Below are 19,818 nucleotides of genomic sequence, written 5' to 3' on the forward strand. Positions count from 1 at the left end.
TCTTCAAAGAGGTTTTCTTTTCCTACTCTGAGAAACTCCTGCACATCCCAGTAATGTCCACACGCACATGGAAACAGTGTGACATGAAATACCACCCGGTGCAAAGCATGGCTACAGAGGAGCGCTGTGTGTACCTGGCGGACACTGGGTCTGTCCCACGGTCTTACTGATAGATTACTTACGGGTACTTATTCAGTGACATTCGCTGTTCCTGGAGGAAGGAGACACATTCTTTTTGTGTACCTCAGCCCATAAAAGCCCATATAAATGGCAGACAGCTGCCTTCCTGAGGCTTGAAAGAAAAACCACAACCCGCAAACACGACGACCCCACGCACCTTTCTCCTTCTCTTTAAGGTAGGCCGACACGAGGTCATGGAGGAACATGATGAGCTCGGCATCCATGGTCACGCAGATGTGATCAGTGAACTCGGTCACCACGCTGCACTCCACCTTGGGCTTCAGGCTGGCATCTGCAAGGCAGAGTCCCTTTACTGTAAAGGGGGACAACCTAAGTCTCTCTCTGCGAGGCAGTGAGGGACTGATGGGGTCTGTGTACGTGTATCCCCCTGAGGGCAACGATGGGGAAAGGAGCGGCTTCTGGGTGTGACTTGCAGAGTGACGACAGTGTCAAGTGTGTGCCGTTCATTCCTCGTAAACCCCCACGAATGAAGTCCTGTTATTATCCTCTATTCTACTGAGAGAGAGGCGCAAATGGATTAAATTACGTGCTGTAAGTCATGTGGCTGGTAAGAAAATCAATTTGACCCAGGATATCAGTCTCATCAGATTATATTGATATCACAGAAATAACCTGCGGGAAGAGCGTTGCTTGAGGTTCCTTTAGAATTTTCTTAGTAACGTGAGAAACTAAAGGTCGTTTTTCGACATACCTTGTAACGAAGGTTCTTGTGGTTCTTGAACGTGAATGGACTTGAAGTCAAGCTGCATCCTCGGCAACGCAAAGATAGTCTCTGTTTCGTGGTTGTAGGAGGAGCCGCCCCTGAACCCGCTCAGCAGGCTGGCGTTCTTCACCGTGGTGCTGTTCTCCGAGTTGTTAGCATCCACGTTGCGAAGCAGGTTCAGCTCTATGGGCATGAGGGGCCAGTAAGCACCAAATTAAACCAACAGGCACGGGTAAGCCTACAGCTTTCGTGAAACTCTGATACGAGCACTTTTATCATTTCCAAAGGTGGAAAATAAACTCACATTTGAAAACATAGAGCCATATAGGGTTGTGGTCTTGAGAATAGTTACATTCTCTCTATATATACATAGATAGGGGTATACATATATCTATATAAATAAACATAGTGCTAAAATAGAGCGATTTATATTTATGTAAACGTATATACACATATACATAAATAGTAACACATATAACTATTCTCAAGACTGAGGCTTTGTAACATGATTTTGGATTAAATCCAATAATACTATCCATTTCGGTTTTTGTTGCTTGAACTTTAAAATAAATATTATTCTCAACTGAATTCATGTCTGAATTTAAGAGTGTCATTAATCCCAGCGTTCTTCACACATTGAATACTTCATTACTACAGAATTTGTGATTAAACACAACCCTGATCTTGAAATCAGGCAGAAGTCCTGATTTTCCTCAACAAATGTGCCACGATTACACTATGGTTGTCTTAGCACCAGGCACAGAGGCAGCAGTTCAGTAGGCCACCAGCCCCTCCAGCGTGCCCCAGCCCCAAAGCCCCCCCCCCCATAACACACATTTGGAGGGAAGAACATCACTGCGCGCACAGTGCTCCCAGGTGCTTCCTTCTCCCCTGTTCTCAGTCTTCCCTCCTGGGGGCGGCCTGTGCCACGGTAGCTGTTTTCCATGGGCCCAGGCCATCATCTTTCATATTTTGCAAAGTCATTTTTAAGTAAAACATTCCCATCTTAATATGTCTCAATCTAGTCAGCTTTCCAATAGAAGTGAAACAATTTGGTAAAAGCAGTGCTATAACCTTGAACACAAAACAAGCATAAAATAAAACTGTTCATGACTACATTATTACAAGACTGTTGAATCTAATCAAAGGAAAAAACTCGCCCAAACCACTCTCGTTAAAACCTTCCACTTTGTAGGAATAATATTATTTAGTTTCATTTTACTTTATCCAGAACCTTAAGTTTGTGGCATTCTCTTACTTAGCTATGCAATAACTTGCCCAAACCTGAAATGTTTAAGCATTAGTGTGAAAATATTTTTCCAATCACCATGAAGTAAACTTAATTTCATTTACGTAGGCCAATTCTATTTTGAATGTTTTCCGTTACATGTAAACTAATTTAAGTCCGCGAGATGTTGCCTCCTTGGGGCAGTGAAGCCGGCACCGATATTGTCACTAAGGCACCAGGCCTAGAACAAGGCTTGTTTAATTGAAGAAATAAAAGTACTCCCTCCACTTAAATGCTAAACAGTCCAAAGAGCACAGAACAGAAAAAACAAGTATCTTCAAAAAAAAAAAAATCAAACTTTTGACCTTCATTTCTCGTGGCCGTAACATAATTGAACCACTCCTTCACACTCGCCACTCCGTGGGGTGGGTTCTCATGGCGACGCCGTGTTATCTTGGTTATTGTCGCCATGGGGCTTTCCAGAGCGCCACAGGGTTTGGTGACCATGGTGTTGTGGCCCAGGTGAAAATCCAGAGTCTGTACAATGTATGTAGAATGATCACCCGAGCCTAGAGGAAAAGAAGTTTCTTGATGTAACAGACTGTATTAAGTGCAAGAAAACAGTGTGGCCTTAAGAGCAACAGATTTAACCAAGTCATAAAGAGGATTGTGAGCATGAGGAACTAAGTGAGAAAAATTGTCACAAGTGATGCTGCTTTCTCTTTGTTACAACTCAGTTCATCCCAGTGAGGTGGACAGCACCGTCATGTTTATGGTCAATTAAAAACCACTAAATAGGGCCCTGGCTGGTGTAGCTCAGTGGATTGAGCGCGGCCCTGCGAACCAGAGGATCGCGGTTCGATTCCCAGTCAGGGCACATGCCTGGGTTGCAGGCCGGTTCCCTGCAGGCCAACTCCCAGCAGGGGACGCACGAAAGGCAACCATACATTGATGTTTCTCTCCCTCTCTCCATCCCCTCTAAAGATAAATAAATAAGTAAAATCTTTAAAAAATTATTAAAAAAACCAAAACCACTAAGTAGGAAGTTACAGCTGCAAGGAACTGGGTTTATCACCACAAATACGAGGTGAAACCAGGTGAAACCAGAGCCCTGCCCTGGCCTTCACAGCTTTACACTTCAGTCTTCAGTCTTGACAGGATCCCTTCCTGACACGGCCACTAAGAAGACGCCCTTCTCCGACTTTGTGAGACTCTCCTGCTCACGTAAGACATTTCAGTGGCGGCCACCATGACTACGGCCACAGCAGCAGATACCTGAATGCCTACATCAGAACCGGAACAGATGGCAGGTTCAGGAATAAGTCCTTTCCCAGGTTCGCGGATACTGACTCATGGCAGTGAACTCCTTGCCATGTCAGCCACGTGACAACAGAGACAGACTTCAGGAATATTGTAAGAAGAAACAAAATATGCACCTAAGAAAAAAATCACTCTGCCAGGTAATACTATCTTATCAGGAGACAGAAAAGAGCAAGAGCTAGGAATGTGCCAGTTTACCATCCTCCCAGATTTTCTGAGCTTCGGTCCAAAAAGCAATGTTTGGTTCTTCCAAGTGAAAAAGGGCCCAGGATTTTGAGCGGAAATTCGGACCATGAAAACAAGCCAGTGTCATATGATTGCCGTGCAAGCTCATCGACCCTCCGAACTGCATCCCGTCCTCTGGCAGCGGGATCTGGAACAAGGAGATGTGGCATCCCGACACCACCTTCAGCACGCCGGGCCAGTGCCGGTGGTGCGCGGCGTCCAGCACTGCAAGAGAACCAAACAGCACCTGTCCTGGCTGCCTGCCACGCACAACCTGGCCGGCAGTGGCAGGAGCCAGCGGGCAGCAGGACTCCTTTCCACAGCGGCGGGGGGGGGGGGGGGGGGGCGGGGGGGGGCGGGGCAGCGGGGCCTCAGGCAAGGGAAGCCCTGGTTGCTATGGCCGGGGAACTAACGAGCAGCCTTGGGAAAGGCGCTGCACAGGGACGGACACACAGAAGAGGAGCCACTGCTCGTGACAGCACGACTGACACTGCTGTAGCAACTCACTGGCCCGCAACAGCCCCCACCATCCTCACAGCAGCTCTGTGAGCGGGGCTTTCGTCTGGATCTGATGAGTGAAGCAGAGAGGTCTCGAGAAACAAGGGACCACAAGACCTGGAAATCAAACGCAGTCCCCTGATTTTCAGTAACTTTTTTTACTCTTTTGTACCCTTGCTCCTCAAAAGTGAGGCCTGAGGACCATCAGCACCACCTGGTCCTTGTCGGGAAGGCACAGCCCGATGGCCCCCATCTGCGGTGTTGGAGCCTGCATCTCAGTGAGGTGTCCAGGGCCCTCCGACACACAGTCGCGTGTGAGACACTCTGCTTCCTCTGGAGATACACTAATTTGTGTCCCCACTCACTCTCGCAATGATGTCCTTTCTGGCTGTCCCCACAGCTCTCATTCCAGACCCGATGAGGGACCGTGCACTGTTTAGTTGGTGTGTCCCTAGTTCCCTCTAATCGGAAACGAGTCCCTAGGCATGTCTTCCATGTCAAGGACTTTTTAGAGAAGCCAGGCCAGGCATTTGGGGACACTTCCCTCTACTTGTATGCACCTGATACCAATTCCAGTCGAAAGAAAATACAGGCACGAGAGGAACAAAATAAATAAAGCCACAGGGAAGCAACTGAAAGATATCTAGAAGGTAGAATATTCTGCAGGACAATTGTCCAAATCTCTCAAACAAGTGAGGTCATTAAAAAAAGGATTATGCTGAATTAAAAGAGTAAAGGCACAAAACCAGATTAACCTGTGACCTTGAACCAGAGATCCTGCTTTGGATGGTTTTAGGATAATTTTAGGGCAGCTATGGGATGCAGTCCCAGGCTAGAGCAAGCAAAGCAGTGACATGGAGCGTGGGAGGCGCTGGTGAAAACGGCTGTGCACCAGGGTGGGCACTTTGGCAGGAAGCGCGTACACACACACACACACAGGTGCACAAAAGAGTGTCTGGGGGTCCGGGCCACCAGGTGTTCATGGGGGTGATTTCTGGGCGGAATGACATGTCTTTATTTTTTGCTTGTATTTTCTAGTTTTTTCCCCAATGTACAAGTATTGCTTCTGTGACAACAAAAAAATCATTAAAAATTACCCTGACTCTAACAACTTTTTGCCAGTGTCACCTCTGTCCCCTGGCTATAGCCCCTTGGTCTAGCCAGGCTCCCGCAGCAGCCCCCTCACTGAGGTGGTATGAATGTGTGTCACGGTGGCAGCAGCTGTGCTTGGTCCCCTTCCTGCCACTCTCAGCCGCCTGCGGTCTCTCCTCCCCATGGTGGCCAAGGCAACATGTCCCAAAGGATTATTTTCAGACAAAGTTAAATGCCAAGTCTGTTCAAACTCTCCAACAGCTGCCCACCCACCACGTGATGACCCTTATCTGTGGCCCACCTCTCTGAGTCCAGGCCCAGCCTTCTCTTGCTCCCTCACCCTGCTCCACACGGTGGCGCCTGACAGGTCCTCAAACAAAGCCGGTTTCCTCCCATTGCAGGGGCTCAGCCCCCTCCCGAGCCCCTGGACGCTCCTCCCCCAGGTCTCAGCCTAGACCTTTCTCTTGAGAACAGCTATCCCTGACCCCCCTCTCTGGCAAGGGCCACCCCCACACACTGGCTCTCCATCTCCTTCTCCTGCTTTGGCCCTTTTCCTAGCACTTCTCTACCTAAAATTGCCTTCATTTTAGTTAGCAAACTAGTTGTGGACTGTCTCTCCCATTAGTGTGTCAACTTCATAAGGCTGGAACCTCATCCACCAGATCTTCTGCACCTGAAACAGCGCTTAAGGACACGGCCGAACTCGCTGAGCATCTGCTGGCTGAAGCACCGAGGGAAAGCAGCGATGTGTCGAATGTGACCCGGCACTACCGGGCCGCGCAGACCCTCTGACTCCACAGCCCACTGTCTGGGGAGAACGCAGGACTGGGACAAAGTATTCGGGGGTTTCGGGGAGCTGCTGCTGGGGGACAGGGGGACTTCTCGGAGGAAGGCCGCAAATCCCACTGGTGGGCAGGGATCGGTGCACCACTGAGCAAGCTGGAGAAGAGTGTAGGGCTCACTTTGTTAGTGTGGCGCACGGGCACTGCATGGCTTTAAGTGAGGGCTTTACCATGGTCACTCAAAGATAAGCACACACGCAGGCTCAATTCTAACTCTTACACTGCTCTTGCGAACTTCTCTCCAGGTTGTTTGGCACGGCCTTGGGTGGAAGGTAAGGAACGGGTCCCCAGGTAGACAGAGCTCGTTTGCTGGTGTCAAACTGTTGCGTGAAAAATTCCTGGAGCTTCATTCCTATTTTTATCAGGTCTGGGGTGGTTGATCTTGATATCATCACTTGGAAAATATCCCACTTCAGATCTCCATGGACAAAAATCTCACTAGAACATAAAGCAGAGTCTTCATCAGGTACCTTACAGAGGACAGTTTAAAAGCACGCGGAGAGTTCCCCTCCCCACCCGACTTTCGTTCCCACTGAGTGCACGACGGAGAATCATTCTGCAGCAAAGGGCCTGCCGTGGGCCTCTCCTGGGATGGCGGCCGGCGCGCGGAGCAGCGGGTGGAGTGCGGAGGCGCCCTCTCCTCCCCAATACCTCTTATCGGCCATGCTGGAGTCCGGGGCGGTGCACAGGTTCACCTTCCACTCGTCCTGCAGCTTGAGGTCGGCATTGCTGAAGATGCCCATGAGGATGCTGGAGCCCATGTAGTCCACGCGGGCCTCAGTAGAGCCCATGGTGACCTGGATCTTGTGACTGGGCTGCTGATTCGGGTGTTCAGAAATATGTGCTGAAACAAACACAGTCGCTGTTTGCAGAAACGCCCACTGGGAACAACTCCCCAAAATCAGTTTTTAAAAACTGTGGAATGTCAACATACCGACCATCTCCAGAGCATTGACATCGATGGTCCCGCCAACGACGCCCCCCTTGGAGTCTAACTGGGACCTCCCCAGCCCCACGGACATGCTGATCTCCCGGTCGCGGTGACTTCCTACCGACAGACGGCCCTGGCTCTTCAAGCCGCTCGTGGTCCAACTACAGAAGAAGGTTGCCAGTGAGACACACCGCTTCCAGCGGCATGACTTACAGCAAGAGTTAGATGATTTCAACAAAGTTTAAAAAGAAGTTGACTATAAAAACTGATAAATGTTTAAATGTTAATATTTATGATGAGGCTTTTTGCTTAGCTAGAAAGTTATGCTGTTTTACTTATAATTTTCTCTTTTTCAACCATATTTCATGTTGTTTTATAGGAGCTTTAGGATTAGATTAAGGCATTGTCAGGATAGAGCAATATTATACTTTTCTCAACTGTTTTTACTGTTTCAAACATTTCAGCATTAAAAAAAGGTTTTGAACTGCTTTACCACAATATAAGAACAATTAAAACTGACGATTAAGTACACCTCTTTGAATCAGAATAGCTTACGTTGTGTTTCCCATCACATTACTCATATTCATCTGAACGTTTAATTGCTTCAGGTTGATAGCAAACACAACAAGTGTTTCCCACGGGGTCCCCTGTTGACTCGCCGCTTTGTTTGACTTGTTGAAAGGAGTTGATGTTTTTGAAAGTGAATCTAAAACAAGAAAAAACAAATGCACACTTATTCACACAGATACTCAGTGATTACAATGCAAAAACCACTCATCACCTCGGCCCCAGAACTGCGGATGCGGCGCTCTCGTGTTCAGGCCTCTCCTCGGAGAGCGGGCCATTCCCCAACGGCGGCCTGCGGATGCCCGCGGCCGTGCCTTTGGAAGCTCAGGAAGCCCTGCACTTGCGCCACCGTGGGTGTGCACGGGACGTGGCAGCACGGGTCCCTCGGTCCCCAGGCTTTCTCAGCAGAGCAGGAAACCCGTGGTTGCTACCAGCCAAGACAGGACCGCCAGCCAGGGCCACTCCGCGATGCTGAGGCTGCCGTGGGCCTACCTCCTGGGTCTCACGGGCGTCAGGAATCCCACGTGCGCTCATTGCACTCTCTCTCATTTCATGACATGAACTACTTGCTCGTTTTTATAAGTTCAGACACAAGTAGAGTGTGAGCACACGACAGTTCAAAAAACACTAAGTCACCAAAAGACTGACCGAATGAATACTAAGAGATTAACTTTTCCAATATCAAAACTTCTAACATCGAAGGTTTGTTTGACTTCTAAAAAAAACGAAACCATTGAGAAACACAGACTGATAGTCGCAGGAATTTGAAGTACAGGGTAGGGAACACAGTCAATGACAATGTGATAACTGTGAATGGTGCCGGGTGGGTCCTAGATATACTGGGGGGCCAGTGTGTAAAGTACATGACTGTCTAACCACTCTGCTGCACACCTGAGACTCATGCAAAATGATACTGCGTGTAAACTGTAATTGAAAAAACAAACAAAATCACCACACCACACGGAGCACACTAAAATAGGCCCATTCCCCCCTCTCCGCCTTCCTTTCCAAAGCTGCTAGCACCCAGCTGTCTTCTCTGCAGGCAGAAACTTCCAGGGGTTGCTGCTTGGTTGTCCAACCCCTGCCCGCCACCATGCGCAGAGACCTGCAAGGTCAGACCTGCCTGCAGAGGGGCAGAGATCTGGGGGGAACTCGCTAAGACCTTGATCTGGGCACAGGAGGGCCAGTGAGAACAGGCAATGTCACCTCTCCGGGGCACGGAGGAATCCGACACGCTCCTGGACCTCACGGACGCGGGGGACTTGAGGCTCTGCGCCGCCCCCGGTGACATGGTGCTGTTCGCCAGGTGCTCACTGAACACGCTGGGGGACGGGGGCATGTGTGTGAAGGAGGCCGACTGGCTGGGCTGCTCCCAGGTCCTGCAGTAGGCCTTCCTCGAGGACTCTGGGGACAGGTGCTGGCTCACCCCCTCAATGGAGTCAGGTGTCCCTGGGCCAGATGCTAACAAGATGCAGAAACAAAAGCAATTAACCATAAAATGAGCATGTCGCAAAATAAATGTTGCCACTGTTACCACTTCTAATCCCATTATGCATTTCTTCTGGTTCTCTGTTTGATGCAAGTGCAGAAGCTTACAGTTCACCACGAGCCTCCCACCAGGAATGCTGGGAGAAGGGCTAGAGAGGCACCGCGTGCCCCTTTCACAGACATGGGGTGGACCTAGACCGACGTCGCCCACTCCGAATTGTGCCCTGCTAGCTCCACCTCTCACTTCCACAGTTTCATCCGGCAGCACTGTCTACATCCAGGAGGAAAAACGCAGGCACCATGGTAGCCCGCCCCCAACCAGCACTTTCTGTTTTCCATGCTTCACTACCCGTGACTGACTTGCATGGTGAAATACACAGGGCCTGCTGGAGTGTGGCTGCTAGGGTAATAATATGGGTGTAATAATTTACCGTTTTAATTCAAACATTTCACCTAAAATGTTATATGGTGTGCCTGAGTGTGATAGTGTTATGTTACAGAACTACATGCTTATGACTTCATAATAAAAGATTTTGACACAAAAAAGGGGCCTTATTTGTGCCGGGCCCCGTATTTCCGCATCTGCAGGTGCTACAAAGACACAGAGAAACTCAGCGGCCGCAAGTCAGCTGAGTGAGCACTGCGCTCCTGCACACTCGGGGCTCACAGAGGCCTTCTGCACGAGGGAAGGAAAGGCATGGAGCGACTCGCCAACCACCAGTCTCGTCACTAGTGCTGCCCAAATTAAAAGCAACCAAAGTATTAGTCCAATCACGCGACAAACTTACTTGGCAAGTTTATAGTTTGGTCTCCAAGGAAGAGGCGCCTTGCAATGCTTCTCCTGTACCAGGCTCTTGGGAATGCCAGGATCTCACTGAGTCGGCGCATGTCGTATTTAAAGGACGCAGAGCCTATGTCGCAAACAGCTGGCGCAGAGACAGAGAGGACCTGTTAGAGCCGACTCCCGACCTGCGATGTTCTGCATGGTATGGTGCAGTGTTGCACAGTGCTTGCCACACTCGAGCTACACTTGTTACAAGTCACGAAACACCAAAGACCGTGGTGCAGTCTGATCAGTAAGTGATGATGGGCTCCTTCCCCAGGAGGGAGAAGAGCTCGTCCCAGCCCAACACCACTGGCTCCACCCCTTCTGTGAGGGGGGCAAGCTGGAATGGCCAACTTCTCAGCAAATTCTCAGAGAGGCTCCAAAGGTCAGTCTCAGGGATGGCTTTCAGCTGTGACCCCAGGCTTTTCCCAACTATGGCAAATGGCTTGTGGGGGCCAGCCGGGACGTACCCCCTCAGAAGTGGCCACTCACCGGGCAGCGGTGGGCAGCAGTGGATGTCTGTGAGTGTGCCTGCTCCCAGCTGCCATGCCTGGACCTGCTCTTGGTGTCAGCCTGAGCCCTCAGCCACCCAGCCTGCCCCACCTGCCCTGGAGGTGCGTCTTTATCTCCTACCTAGTTAGTGACCTCTCAGTCCCTGTCATCCAGGTGCAAAGGCTGAGGCCACCTTGTCCCCCCTGCAGCTCCTCAACAGACCTGTGGGTTCTCTTCAATTTCTCAACACAATACCTCCTCCCTTTCACCACTGTCCATGTCCATGCCGCCATGAATTCTTTCATAATGAACCGCTTCTTTTACGTACAGAAACATACGTGCAGAAACACATGTGCAGAGATGCTGAGGGTTCACATACAGCTCTGCCTTGTTTCTTACAGTCCAAGCACTTGAGGTGAGATCCGTCCTCAGGGGACGATATAACATGCTACTCTGGGGACGACGCTGTCCTCCCGTTTCCTAACCACCACCGCCAGCCCCAATGCCCACAGGAAGTGCCGAAGGAGCAGCGTGGTCTCCGGCCTGGCACACGCGCCAAGTGCTCGGGTACCGCCCGCATCGGGACTGGCTCCGTAGCTATGGGCAGCCCTTCTCAATAATCAAAATCAAACGTGTGCGCAACATCTTTAACTCATTCCTCCTTAGTGTTTTATGAATTTGCCATTTGAAAATCAAGTAAAAAATTAGAAATTTGACCAGTCAGCGGTAGAGAAGAAAAGCAGCCGTTTTTGGCAGTTTGGTGAGGTGTGTCCTGGCCCCCAGGTGATCTTTCTTTGCATCCCCTGGAAGCTGCACCCTCACACAGGTGAGTGCACTCTGGGCCGCACGGCGGCTCCTCCCCGGCCTCCCTTTCCCACCCAAAGCCTAACGACAGGTGCATCGAATACCCAAACACAGTTAAAAGGAGGCCCTTATTTAACTCTGGAAAACAATATATAATTAAAAAACTATAAAACTGCATACCAGATATATTGATGAGCGTGGTGTCCATTTTGCTTGCAGATTTGTTTACAGACTGACTTTCAAAAAATGAGGTGCCTCCTGATCGTCGTATCCGAGATAAACTCACTTTCACAAACTCAAGGTTTATGCTTAGTGAGTCTTTCCGACCAGTGACGGAAGTGGGTTCTTCATCCACATTCCCTTTAAAACACACACACACACTTACATGTATGCTGTGCACACACACACAACCACCCACTGCAGTTCCGTGACATTATCCCGACCCCTGGAAGTGAGCACCGAGTAAACTCGTGTCAGTGAGGTAAGAGCCCCAGCAAAACCGCCTAATGAGCACCTGCAGTGCTGCCCCTGCAGCTCAGGGTGCCCATGAGAGTCAAGCCATAATGGCGACACTGGCCACAGTCTCACTGCAAATTAGTGAACACGGTGCACACACTTTAAAAATTTACTGTTTGTAGAGTGTAATTTCTTACACCAATAAACCTATATCCAGAGAGATTGTGCTGTGCATATCACTTGTAAAATACTAGAAGTTTTAAAATTCTTGTATAATTAATTTATCTTACTTATTTATCACATACTTTTACTTATTTGTACAGACAGGGCAGATATTACCAAGAGGAAAAATGTTTTAAGTTTCTGGTCTCGGTCTATGCCCATTACGAAAGGCATCACGTGCTCTGAAAAGCTCAAAGCCTGCACAGGGCCATCATGCGAGGAAGAGGCGAGCGTGCCGGCCGTACCTAGTGCCCCTGACCCGGTCGTGAGGCCAGAGACGGCAGTCTTCTGCTTCCCAGCTCCGTACGGGTGGAACACATAGAGCGAGAAGTCGGACATGCAGGCCGTGAAGCTCAGCCCCGACGAGCTGCTGCTGGACGTGGTCAGATCTGACTGGCTGCTGCTGTGCCGGCTTCGGCCGAGAGGGCTGCCCAGGCCCGCTGAACCTGCAGCCGACACAGACACCAGAAACCTCTATAAGCCGCAGGAAACCAAAGCCCGTCACCAACACAGTCTCGGGAGCCCAGCATGACTGTAAGATAAACTAGAAACACTCAACCTCAAACTCATCAATAGCTTTAAATCCTTGGAAACAAAATGATGTCTTAGGAGTATTTTCCAATTAATTTACTTGGCAAACCAGGGTTGAACACTCTGACAGCGCCACGTGTACATGTGAGCGACCAGCCCCCTGGCTTCCTGTTTCTTCTCTCACTTGCACCACTGGAGTCAGCCGCGGGAGAGACGCAGAACAGCGAGGTTCAGGCAGCGGGTAGGGGACAAACTAGACTGCACACAAGCCCACGTGAAACAGCGGGAGCCGGCGCTCCAGTGGGGACAGTGGGGACAGTGTAAGGCACACAAATGCAGATAGCTGTACCGTTTGCAACAGCATGGATGGACACAGAAGGGATAATGCTCAGTGAAGTCACTCACTCAAAGACAAGTACCATGTGATTTCTCTTACATGTGGAGTCTAACGAACAAAATAAACAAACAAAATTGAAACAGACTCACAGATACAAGAACAGACTGGTGGTTGCCAGAAGGGAGGGAGTTGGGGGCCTGGGGGAGAAGCTGTAGGGATTGAGACATGCAGACTGGTAGTTACATAATAGTTACAGAATAGTCATCTAGGGAACACAGTCAGTAACATGTAACAACCACGTGTGGGTCCAGGTGGGCACTTAAAATACTGGAATTGCTTTGTAAAGTAGTATGTGATTGACTAACCACTGTGCTGTATACCTGAAACTAATACAAAATAATATTGAATATAAATGGAAAAAATAAAAGAACCCCCAATGACAAGCCCCCCTCAAAATGCAGAAAGTTATGGATCCTCTTTCTTAGAGACCAAGCGTCCCCAGTGGCCAAACTTTCCATGGGTGGACGGGCTAACCCCCAACACGCTGTTAGCATAAACAACACGAGGCCAGCCACACGGAGCGTCAGGTAGCCCTTGGCTCTGCACAGATGGGGCAGAGGAAGGGTGCTTTACCTGGGGTTCCTGTCTTGCCTGCAGAGGCCTTTGCCCCACCCTGGGAGGCACTGCTTCCAGGGGACAAAGTCTCGGCTGGATACGTGGTCCCTAAAGTCTCCAGCTCTCCCCGGTTTGAGGAGAACACCAAGTCCAGGGACGGCAACTTCAGCATGCATTCCACTCTGGACACCGGCAAGCAGCTGAACTTGATCTGGGAGGGCTGCAGTGAAAAGGGAGGAAAAGGCTCCAGGTTAGACACGTTCATTCACCGCAGATTCCAAAAATTAATTTCCCTTTCAGTCCACAGATTCTGACTGACCAACACACAAAAGGACTCTGTGTTTAATGTACTAGCTTATGCAAACAGACCCATGGGCATTCAGCAATATATTAACATAATGGGATCACTTTTAAACATCTAAGTATTTGAAGAGCCATTTCTGAGTGATAAATATTTAGGTATTTAGATCATTAAAGACACTTGCTCATAATCAAGTCTAGGAAGTCCTTTCCTTTATGCTAAAATTTTAAAAGACTTGCATTAATTACAGTTTCATTAAACTCTCAAGTGCTAAGCCATCACACGTTTTCAGGAGACCCCGGAAAGCTACGCAAAGCACAAGGAGGAAGTTCTCTGGCCAAACAGCCGCTGCAGAGAGCAGCTTGCACAGGGTACTGACCGCTACCGTTTCTTTTATTCTGGAGATGGAGGATACGATTCCAACTGAGGGTGAACAAAACCCTCAAGTTTACCAGCGAGTTTTCAAATCCTCTTACGAAATGGGCTCAATCGGACGCTGACTTACACTCCCAAAGGCCTACTGACAGGACTGCATTTTAAAGTGAAAGAGCAAAGAACAATCACATGACTTGTAGCAAAACTCTCAGAGGCATTACTGTGACTTTTTGTCTCCACTGCCCTTTCCCTCTGCCACAGGCAGGAGGTCATTCTAAATACACAGGTCATTCTGAAAAAGATGTTCATGCGAAAGTGGGATTTTCACTTACATGTTTTTATGTTTGCCACACAGGTGTGAAATCTAAATTTTGAAAACCCTCCTTGGCAGAAAAGCACACACATGAAACTGCACTGGTGCTTCCCTGAGGTGCCAGGTGCCTGGCAGCCACGGTGCGTCCAAAGGTCCGTGAGCCCCGGAAAAGACAACGTGACCGCAGAGCCACGTGAGAGAAGCCAGAGAACCACGGGAAAGACCGCCCTCCCAGACCGCGGGCGCCCGGTGGAGCCCACCTGCACGCGCACGTACACCACGACGTCCACGGGGAAGGAGGAGTACGCAGACGTGGAGGACGACACCAGCGACGCCGTGGACTCCTCCATGGGCTCCGGGATATCAAAGTGCCCCATGTCCTCATCTTGGGAGCTGACTGCTGTTGGAAGGTCCAGTTTCAGTCTGGCCGTCAGGACCAGGGCAAGCCCTGCGCTCAGGGCTGTGAGCACGCGGCCACACTTGCTTCTGCGGCCCCTCGAGCTGCACTTTGGTCCCTAAGCCCACCCCCACCGTGACGCCAAACGCTAAGCGGCAGCGATGCCTCTGCCCTCAAGGGCTGCCAGGCAAAGAGCCGCCTCAGGACCTCAGGGGGGACTGTCCTGAGCTCGCTGTGGCCATGGGGAATCCCACACGCTCACCAGGACTTGGTCTGTCTACTTACAAATGAGGACTAGCTGATCCCTCAAGTTCTTTCTCAGCGCTACAACTCTTTTACGTTATCACTGAAGATACTGCCTAACAGCAGATGATGCCGAAACTATGTATCATGTAATAGTAGATAATTGCAAAACCCTTCTACGTCCTAGGGCCCCCAAATGTGCATGATGAGGAGTGAGCCGGAAGGAGGGCACTCACTCGTGTAATTCCTCTCGATGGGGGTGATGGGGATCGTCTCCAGAGCCTTCTCCAGGAAGTCCAGCAGGCAGGGGCTGATGACCATCTCTTCCGGCAGCGACTGGAGGGCGACCCAGGCGTACAGCTTGGCTGTCTTCACTCCTCCACTTCCTTTTCCCTTGGCTAGAACAGTGACAGGTGTGGGGCTTAACACAACATACAGTGACTTCCTGAGACCTCAGAATTACATGGCAGTCCAGTGACACGACTGAAACCATACAAGAATGTAGTAAGGACAGTGGGCTGATAGACATGAAACGTGAACCTCAGAACACAAAGGTGACTGAAGACATAGACAATGAGTTACTCCTACTCGCTCTAGCTCACGAATCTGGGTAAGTTTTCAATACAGAGAACTTTGACAGTCTGTAGTGGCACGTGAAGAAAAATGCCCTTGTTTTCAGGCTTCCCTCTGTTCTCAGCACACACATCTGCAACGCGTCCCTGCGAGGGCCGCCCCTCTCCTTCTACCCAACCCGGCATTCCTGAGTCAGCAGGGTGAGTTCCCAGGCTGCCTCGGGCTGGGCTAACTTTGCCTTAGGATTCCGACTGTGACAACACATACCAGTTTTGTACACCTGGGAAGTAAATGCAACTTCTATGAGCTTTAACTTCCCTCATATATCAAGTGGGAATAATAATGCCTGTCCTGCACTCAGTGGGCGCAGATGTTAGATGTGCCTTGTCAACTGAAAATTATATTAAAAGATTGGCATTATTATCATGATCACAGGTCACTCTAAAAGATTTATATATCAAGTTCCATCTCCCAAACGCAACGGTTTCAGATGACGACTGTCCACTCTGACGTTCCCTCTGACACTCCCTGTTTCGGAAATTCGATGTGGGCAGGGCACTGTTCACACAGTGTGGTACCCCAGGCTCCAGAACAGCCTCCGACGTCCCGGTCTGGCATCCACATCTGGGTGTGGCCCCCCCCACCCCCACTCTGAGCGGGGCTGGGCTGCAGGACCCACAGGCACTGTGGGTGGGATGACACGTGGCTTCTGAGGCTAAGCCACACAGGGAAGGCCGCTTCAGCCAGGGATTCCTGCTGAGAGACTCCCCGTCCAAAGGAGAGGCCCGTGGGGGCAGGACACAGCTCGCAGCCACGTGCCCCAGGCATGCATTCAGGTGACACAGGCCTCGCCCAAGCTTGGCAGCGGCTTCGTAAAGGACAGTGAGGTCGGATGAATCCAGCCACACTGCCCCTGAGTTCGTGATCCGTGGAAGCCAGGTCTGAGGTTATAAGCTGCCCGGTTTGGGACAATCTGTTGTTCAATAACGGATAAGGAATGTGGTCACACCAATGCATCCTGTCTTGTATAAGTCTGATGTTTCCATCTAGATCACTTCCAAATTGGAACTACAGAGAACTTTTCCTAAATATGTGGAGTCAAAAAAACTAAGTGTTTACCATACTAAGTTTATTTTAACAACTGCTATTCTAAGGTAGTATCAGTTTGAAAAACAGGCCAGAGTAGCTAGCTCACACTCCCATCTGTGAATCCTGTACAGCCATTATCAAGTCTATTTCCTCTTCTCTTAAATATGTGAGTCTGAAAGTCTCAACAGAGCAAGCAGATGATGACCAAACAGTAAGTCATGAGAGAAAGGAAAAGCCAGGCACGTTTCCATCAGTACCTGAGGGCAGAGGTGGGGGCTGGGGAGGAAGTAAGGTGTTAGTCTTGCTCTGGACAGTGCAGGGCACAGGAGGAGGAGAGGCGGCACTATCTCTCATACCGGACAGCTTGGACTCTTTCGAGAGCGTTCTCGGCAGGGACGACCCTCTGGAGGCGTTGGGCGACTCAGTCTTCAGCGTCTTGGAATTGTAATGCAGCTGCATTGGGAAGAAAAACCTTCCAAAGCTGAAACCACGCCGATGAGAGAGGGCAGGTAGAGGAGAAGTGTGGAAGGAAGGCAGGTACCCAGCACCCGAAGAGCCAGGCCCTGCGTTCACAGGGTAGCTCTGGAACCCTGGCGCTTCTCCGCTTTCTCGCCTCTTCAAATTTGAAAAGGTTGCCCCGATGGTATTTAAAGTTAGTTCTAGCTTAACATTCTAGGACTCCGCAATTCTGGAATCTAAAAACTAGTTGTTTAATAGTATTGCACTAGGCAAGGCTTAGTAACTTTATATTCTAACTGTCAATGTGTGAAAAATAAAATGAGCTTTCTGCTCAAACTTTGTGGCAAAAGCCACCCTGGAGAAGTGACAACATGCCATGGAGACGCTCACACGTTAGAGAGACGCGTCCCTCGGACGCCCCACTTCCACGTCCCTGGCGAGAGAAGAGCCTGGGTGAGAGAGAGCAGAGGCGGACCCCCAGATATGACCCCGCGCCCCGACCCCCAGGCCTGCACCTTCACGTCCACGCCAGGGATGTAGAAGACCGTGGTCTCCAAGTCACTCGGCTTAGTCTGCAGGGATGACGGCACCTTCTTGCTCGTCATCAAATGAGTCGTAGAAGCATAGTTAGTTTGAAACTTCTTTTTTGAAGGAGAATCTTGATCTAAACTCCTGGAACTTCTGTCGTAGCTCCTAGAAACAGAAAAGTGTTTTATCTTTTTTAAAAATGACATTCCTCTCCCTTCTTTTTGTTTAAAATCAAACTGTCATTTGCACAGTGAATGGAATGTCATCCCTCAACGATGAAGTCGAGAAGGGAAAGCTTTTTGGGGTGTCTGGCTAAACCGTGGACCCCTCACACTGGCGCTGGTCCTGTCCTGCGGTCCGAGACCTTTCCTCTCGCCTGGGCTCATGCCTGGCCCGCTGAGCACAGACACCGAACTGAGTGCAGCTGCCCCTGCAGAGGTGAGAACAGTGGGCGCCAGCGAGTTATTGTCGTTTATCGGGGTTCAACCCGAAACAAACGGTCTTTTCTTACCATCACTGCTACCTCGGTAAGAGTTTCATTTTTATCTTGTGACTTTGTAAAAGCCACCCTGGGACCCTGGCTGGTGTGGCTCAGCTGGCTGGAGTGCCAACCCACGAACCCAGAGTCACGGGTTTGATTCTCGGCTGGGGTGTTCGAGAGGCAACTGATCGGTGTCTGCCTCCTTGCTCTCTCATCCTCTCTCCCTCCCCTCCCCCTCTCCAGGATCGATGGGCCTCACCTCAGGTGAGGGTTAAAAACAGAAAAGAGTCTCCCTTGACAGACAGACTATTTATTTAAAGACCTTTCTCACGGACGCAGGAGAGGTGAACACGTGGGGTCAGAGGCCACCGCTGGCCTGCTGGCTTCAAGGTCTGCAAGCCTCACCCTCTGGTCTACCCGCACTCACCCACCCACCCAACCATGATCTTCTAATTCTCTTCCAGATTAGGAGAGAAAAGTGAACCAAGAGTCTGACGGGAAAATAACCTGACATCCAGCCAGTTCGCGGCACCAGCTGCTACTGACGGGAGCAGACGCGAAGCCGTAGGTGCGCCGGGGACAACCCCCAGCACACGGAGGCCCCTGCGTGCAGGTGGCCCGCCACCCCCGCTCCCAGGGCGCTCGTCACGACTCTCGACAAGCAGAAACCCGCGAGCGCGGCACTGCCCTCTAAGACAGGTGTGCTCCACAAGGGCAGAGGCCGACAGAGAGGTTCACACTGGTTTAAAGGGGAGTCCGAAGATGTAACTATCTAATCAAAGAATTTCCTAGAATCTAAAACAGGCACCCGCTTCTAGTTACCAAAAAATATTACACACTTGTCTAAAGAAAGCGTGCCACACAAGCAACCACTCAAACACTGAAGTGTCACTGAAGCCACTCTTCACACCTGCACTGCAGGGCGCAGGGCGGGCCTGAGAGCACTGCGCCACCAGCACTTCCATCGGCGGGACTACACGCGCCCCCTCCAGGCAGCCCCTCACCTCCTCAAGCTGATGTCGTCATGCTCTTGTAGGAGGGTGGTCGGGTGCAGCACGCACTTTCCACTGTCGATTTCCACCCGTATGTCTAGTTCAAAGTCGATGTTCCTCTCTGAGGCTGTGCCACTGAGGCTCCGGTTGACAGGTGCCGTGGGCCAGCGCTCTGTGAATAGCTGGTGGACAGCAGCGAAGCCTGTGGCCTTCTTACGAGACGTATGTCTATGGAGAGAAAAATGGCCACCACATCAGAGCAAAGGAGGAAGAGTCCGGACAAACTACCCTCCAACGTGCTGTGCAAACCACAGTCTGTAATTAGACTGCACTATTTCGTAAGTTCACACAAAATACTCAACTAGCTCGCACTAACTGAAGCTTCTCCTAAGTGTAACAGAGTCACATCTTATTCCACACCCACGTGCTGAGAGCAATGACTGTGCACCGGCCGTGCACTGAGGACACGGGCGCAGTCCCCACTGTGGGGGGCAGCTGCAGACGTGTGGGCACCGCACTCCGCGTACGGGAGGAGACAACATTTTGCAAATGCTGTGACTCTCCTGCAGTTGTATTAAGGGGCAGAAGCACAGGGAGAGGGAAAAAACCAACAGGCTATGGAGCCGCGTCATGCAGGTAACCATGGCACGTGTCCCCGTCTCGCTCCACTAGGCACGTGAACACTCTTT

At 50.4% G+C, this 19,818-nt stretch overlaps 1 protein-coding gene across 8 annotated transcripts in view; it reads right to left on the minus strand.

Moving 5' to 3' along the window:
• BLTP1 (bridge-like lipid transfer protein family member 1) overlaps positions 1 to 19,818 on the minus strand; it is a 118,679-nt gene that overhangs the window by 3,000 nt on the left and 95,861 nt on the right. For 5 of the 8 annotated variants that reach the window (XM_037058586.1, XM_037058588.1, XM_037058591.1 and 2 more), the window contains 18 exons: positions 19,142 to 19,357; positions 17,644 to 17,821; positions 16,927 to 17,122; positions 15,248 to 15,405; positions 14,628 to 14,771; positions 13,397 to 13,598; positions 12,141 to 12,341; positions 11,398 to 11,577; positions 9,884 to 10,021; positions 8,814 to 9,068; positions 7,596 to 7,746; positions 7,044 to 7,201; positions 6,761 to 6,953; positions 6,330 to 6,547; positions 3,651 to 3,902; positions 2,498 to 2,701; positions 893 to 1,087; positions 338 to 472 (listed from right to left, as the gene is read on the minus strand). In XM_037058586.1, coding sequence (XP_036914481.1) covers positions 338 to 472; positions 893 to 1,087; positions 2,498 to 2,701; positions 3,651 to 3,902; positions 6,330 to 6,547; positions 6,761 to 6,953; positions 7,044 to 7,201; positions 7,596 to 7,746; positions 8,814 to 9,068; positions 9,884 to 10,021; positions 11,398 to 11,577; positions 12,141 to 12,341; positions 13,397 to 13,598; positions 14,628 to 14,771; positions 15,248 to 15,405; positions 16,927 to 17,122; positions 17,644 to 17,821; positions 19,142 to 19,357 — 3,374 coding nt within the window. Of the gene's footprint in view, positions 1 to 337; positions 473 to 892; positions 1,088 to 2,497; positions 2,702 to 3,650; positions 3,903 to 6,329; positions 6,548 to 6,760; positions 6,954 to 7,043; positions 7,202 to 7,595; positions 7,747 to 8,813; positions 9,069 to 9,883; positions 10,022 to 11,397; positions 11,578 to 12,140; positions 12,342 to 13,396; positions 13,599 to 14,627; positions 14,772 to 15,243; positions 15,406 to 16,926; positions 17,123 to 17,643; positions 17,822 to 19,141; positions 19,358 to 19,818 lie in introns of all 8 variants that reach the window. The other 3 variants (XM_037058590.1, XM_037058587.1, XM_037058585.1) reach the window with 3 other exon arrangements.

The sequence above is a fragment of the Sturnira hondurensis genome, unplaced genomic scaffold (genome assembly GCF_014824575.4).
Source record: "Sturnira hondurensis isolate 20B ecotype Veracruz unplaced genomic scaffold, ASM1482457v3 Scaffold0010128, whole genome shotgun sequence".
In the NCBI taxonomy this organism is placed as follows: Eukaryota; Metazoa; Chordata; class Mammalia; order Chiroptera; family Phyllostomidae; genus Sturnira; species Sturnira hondurensis.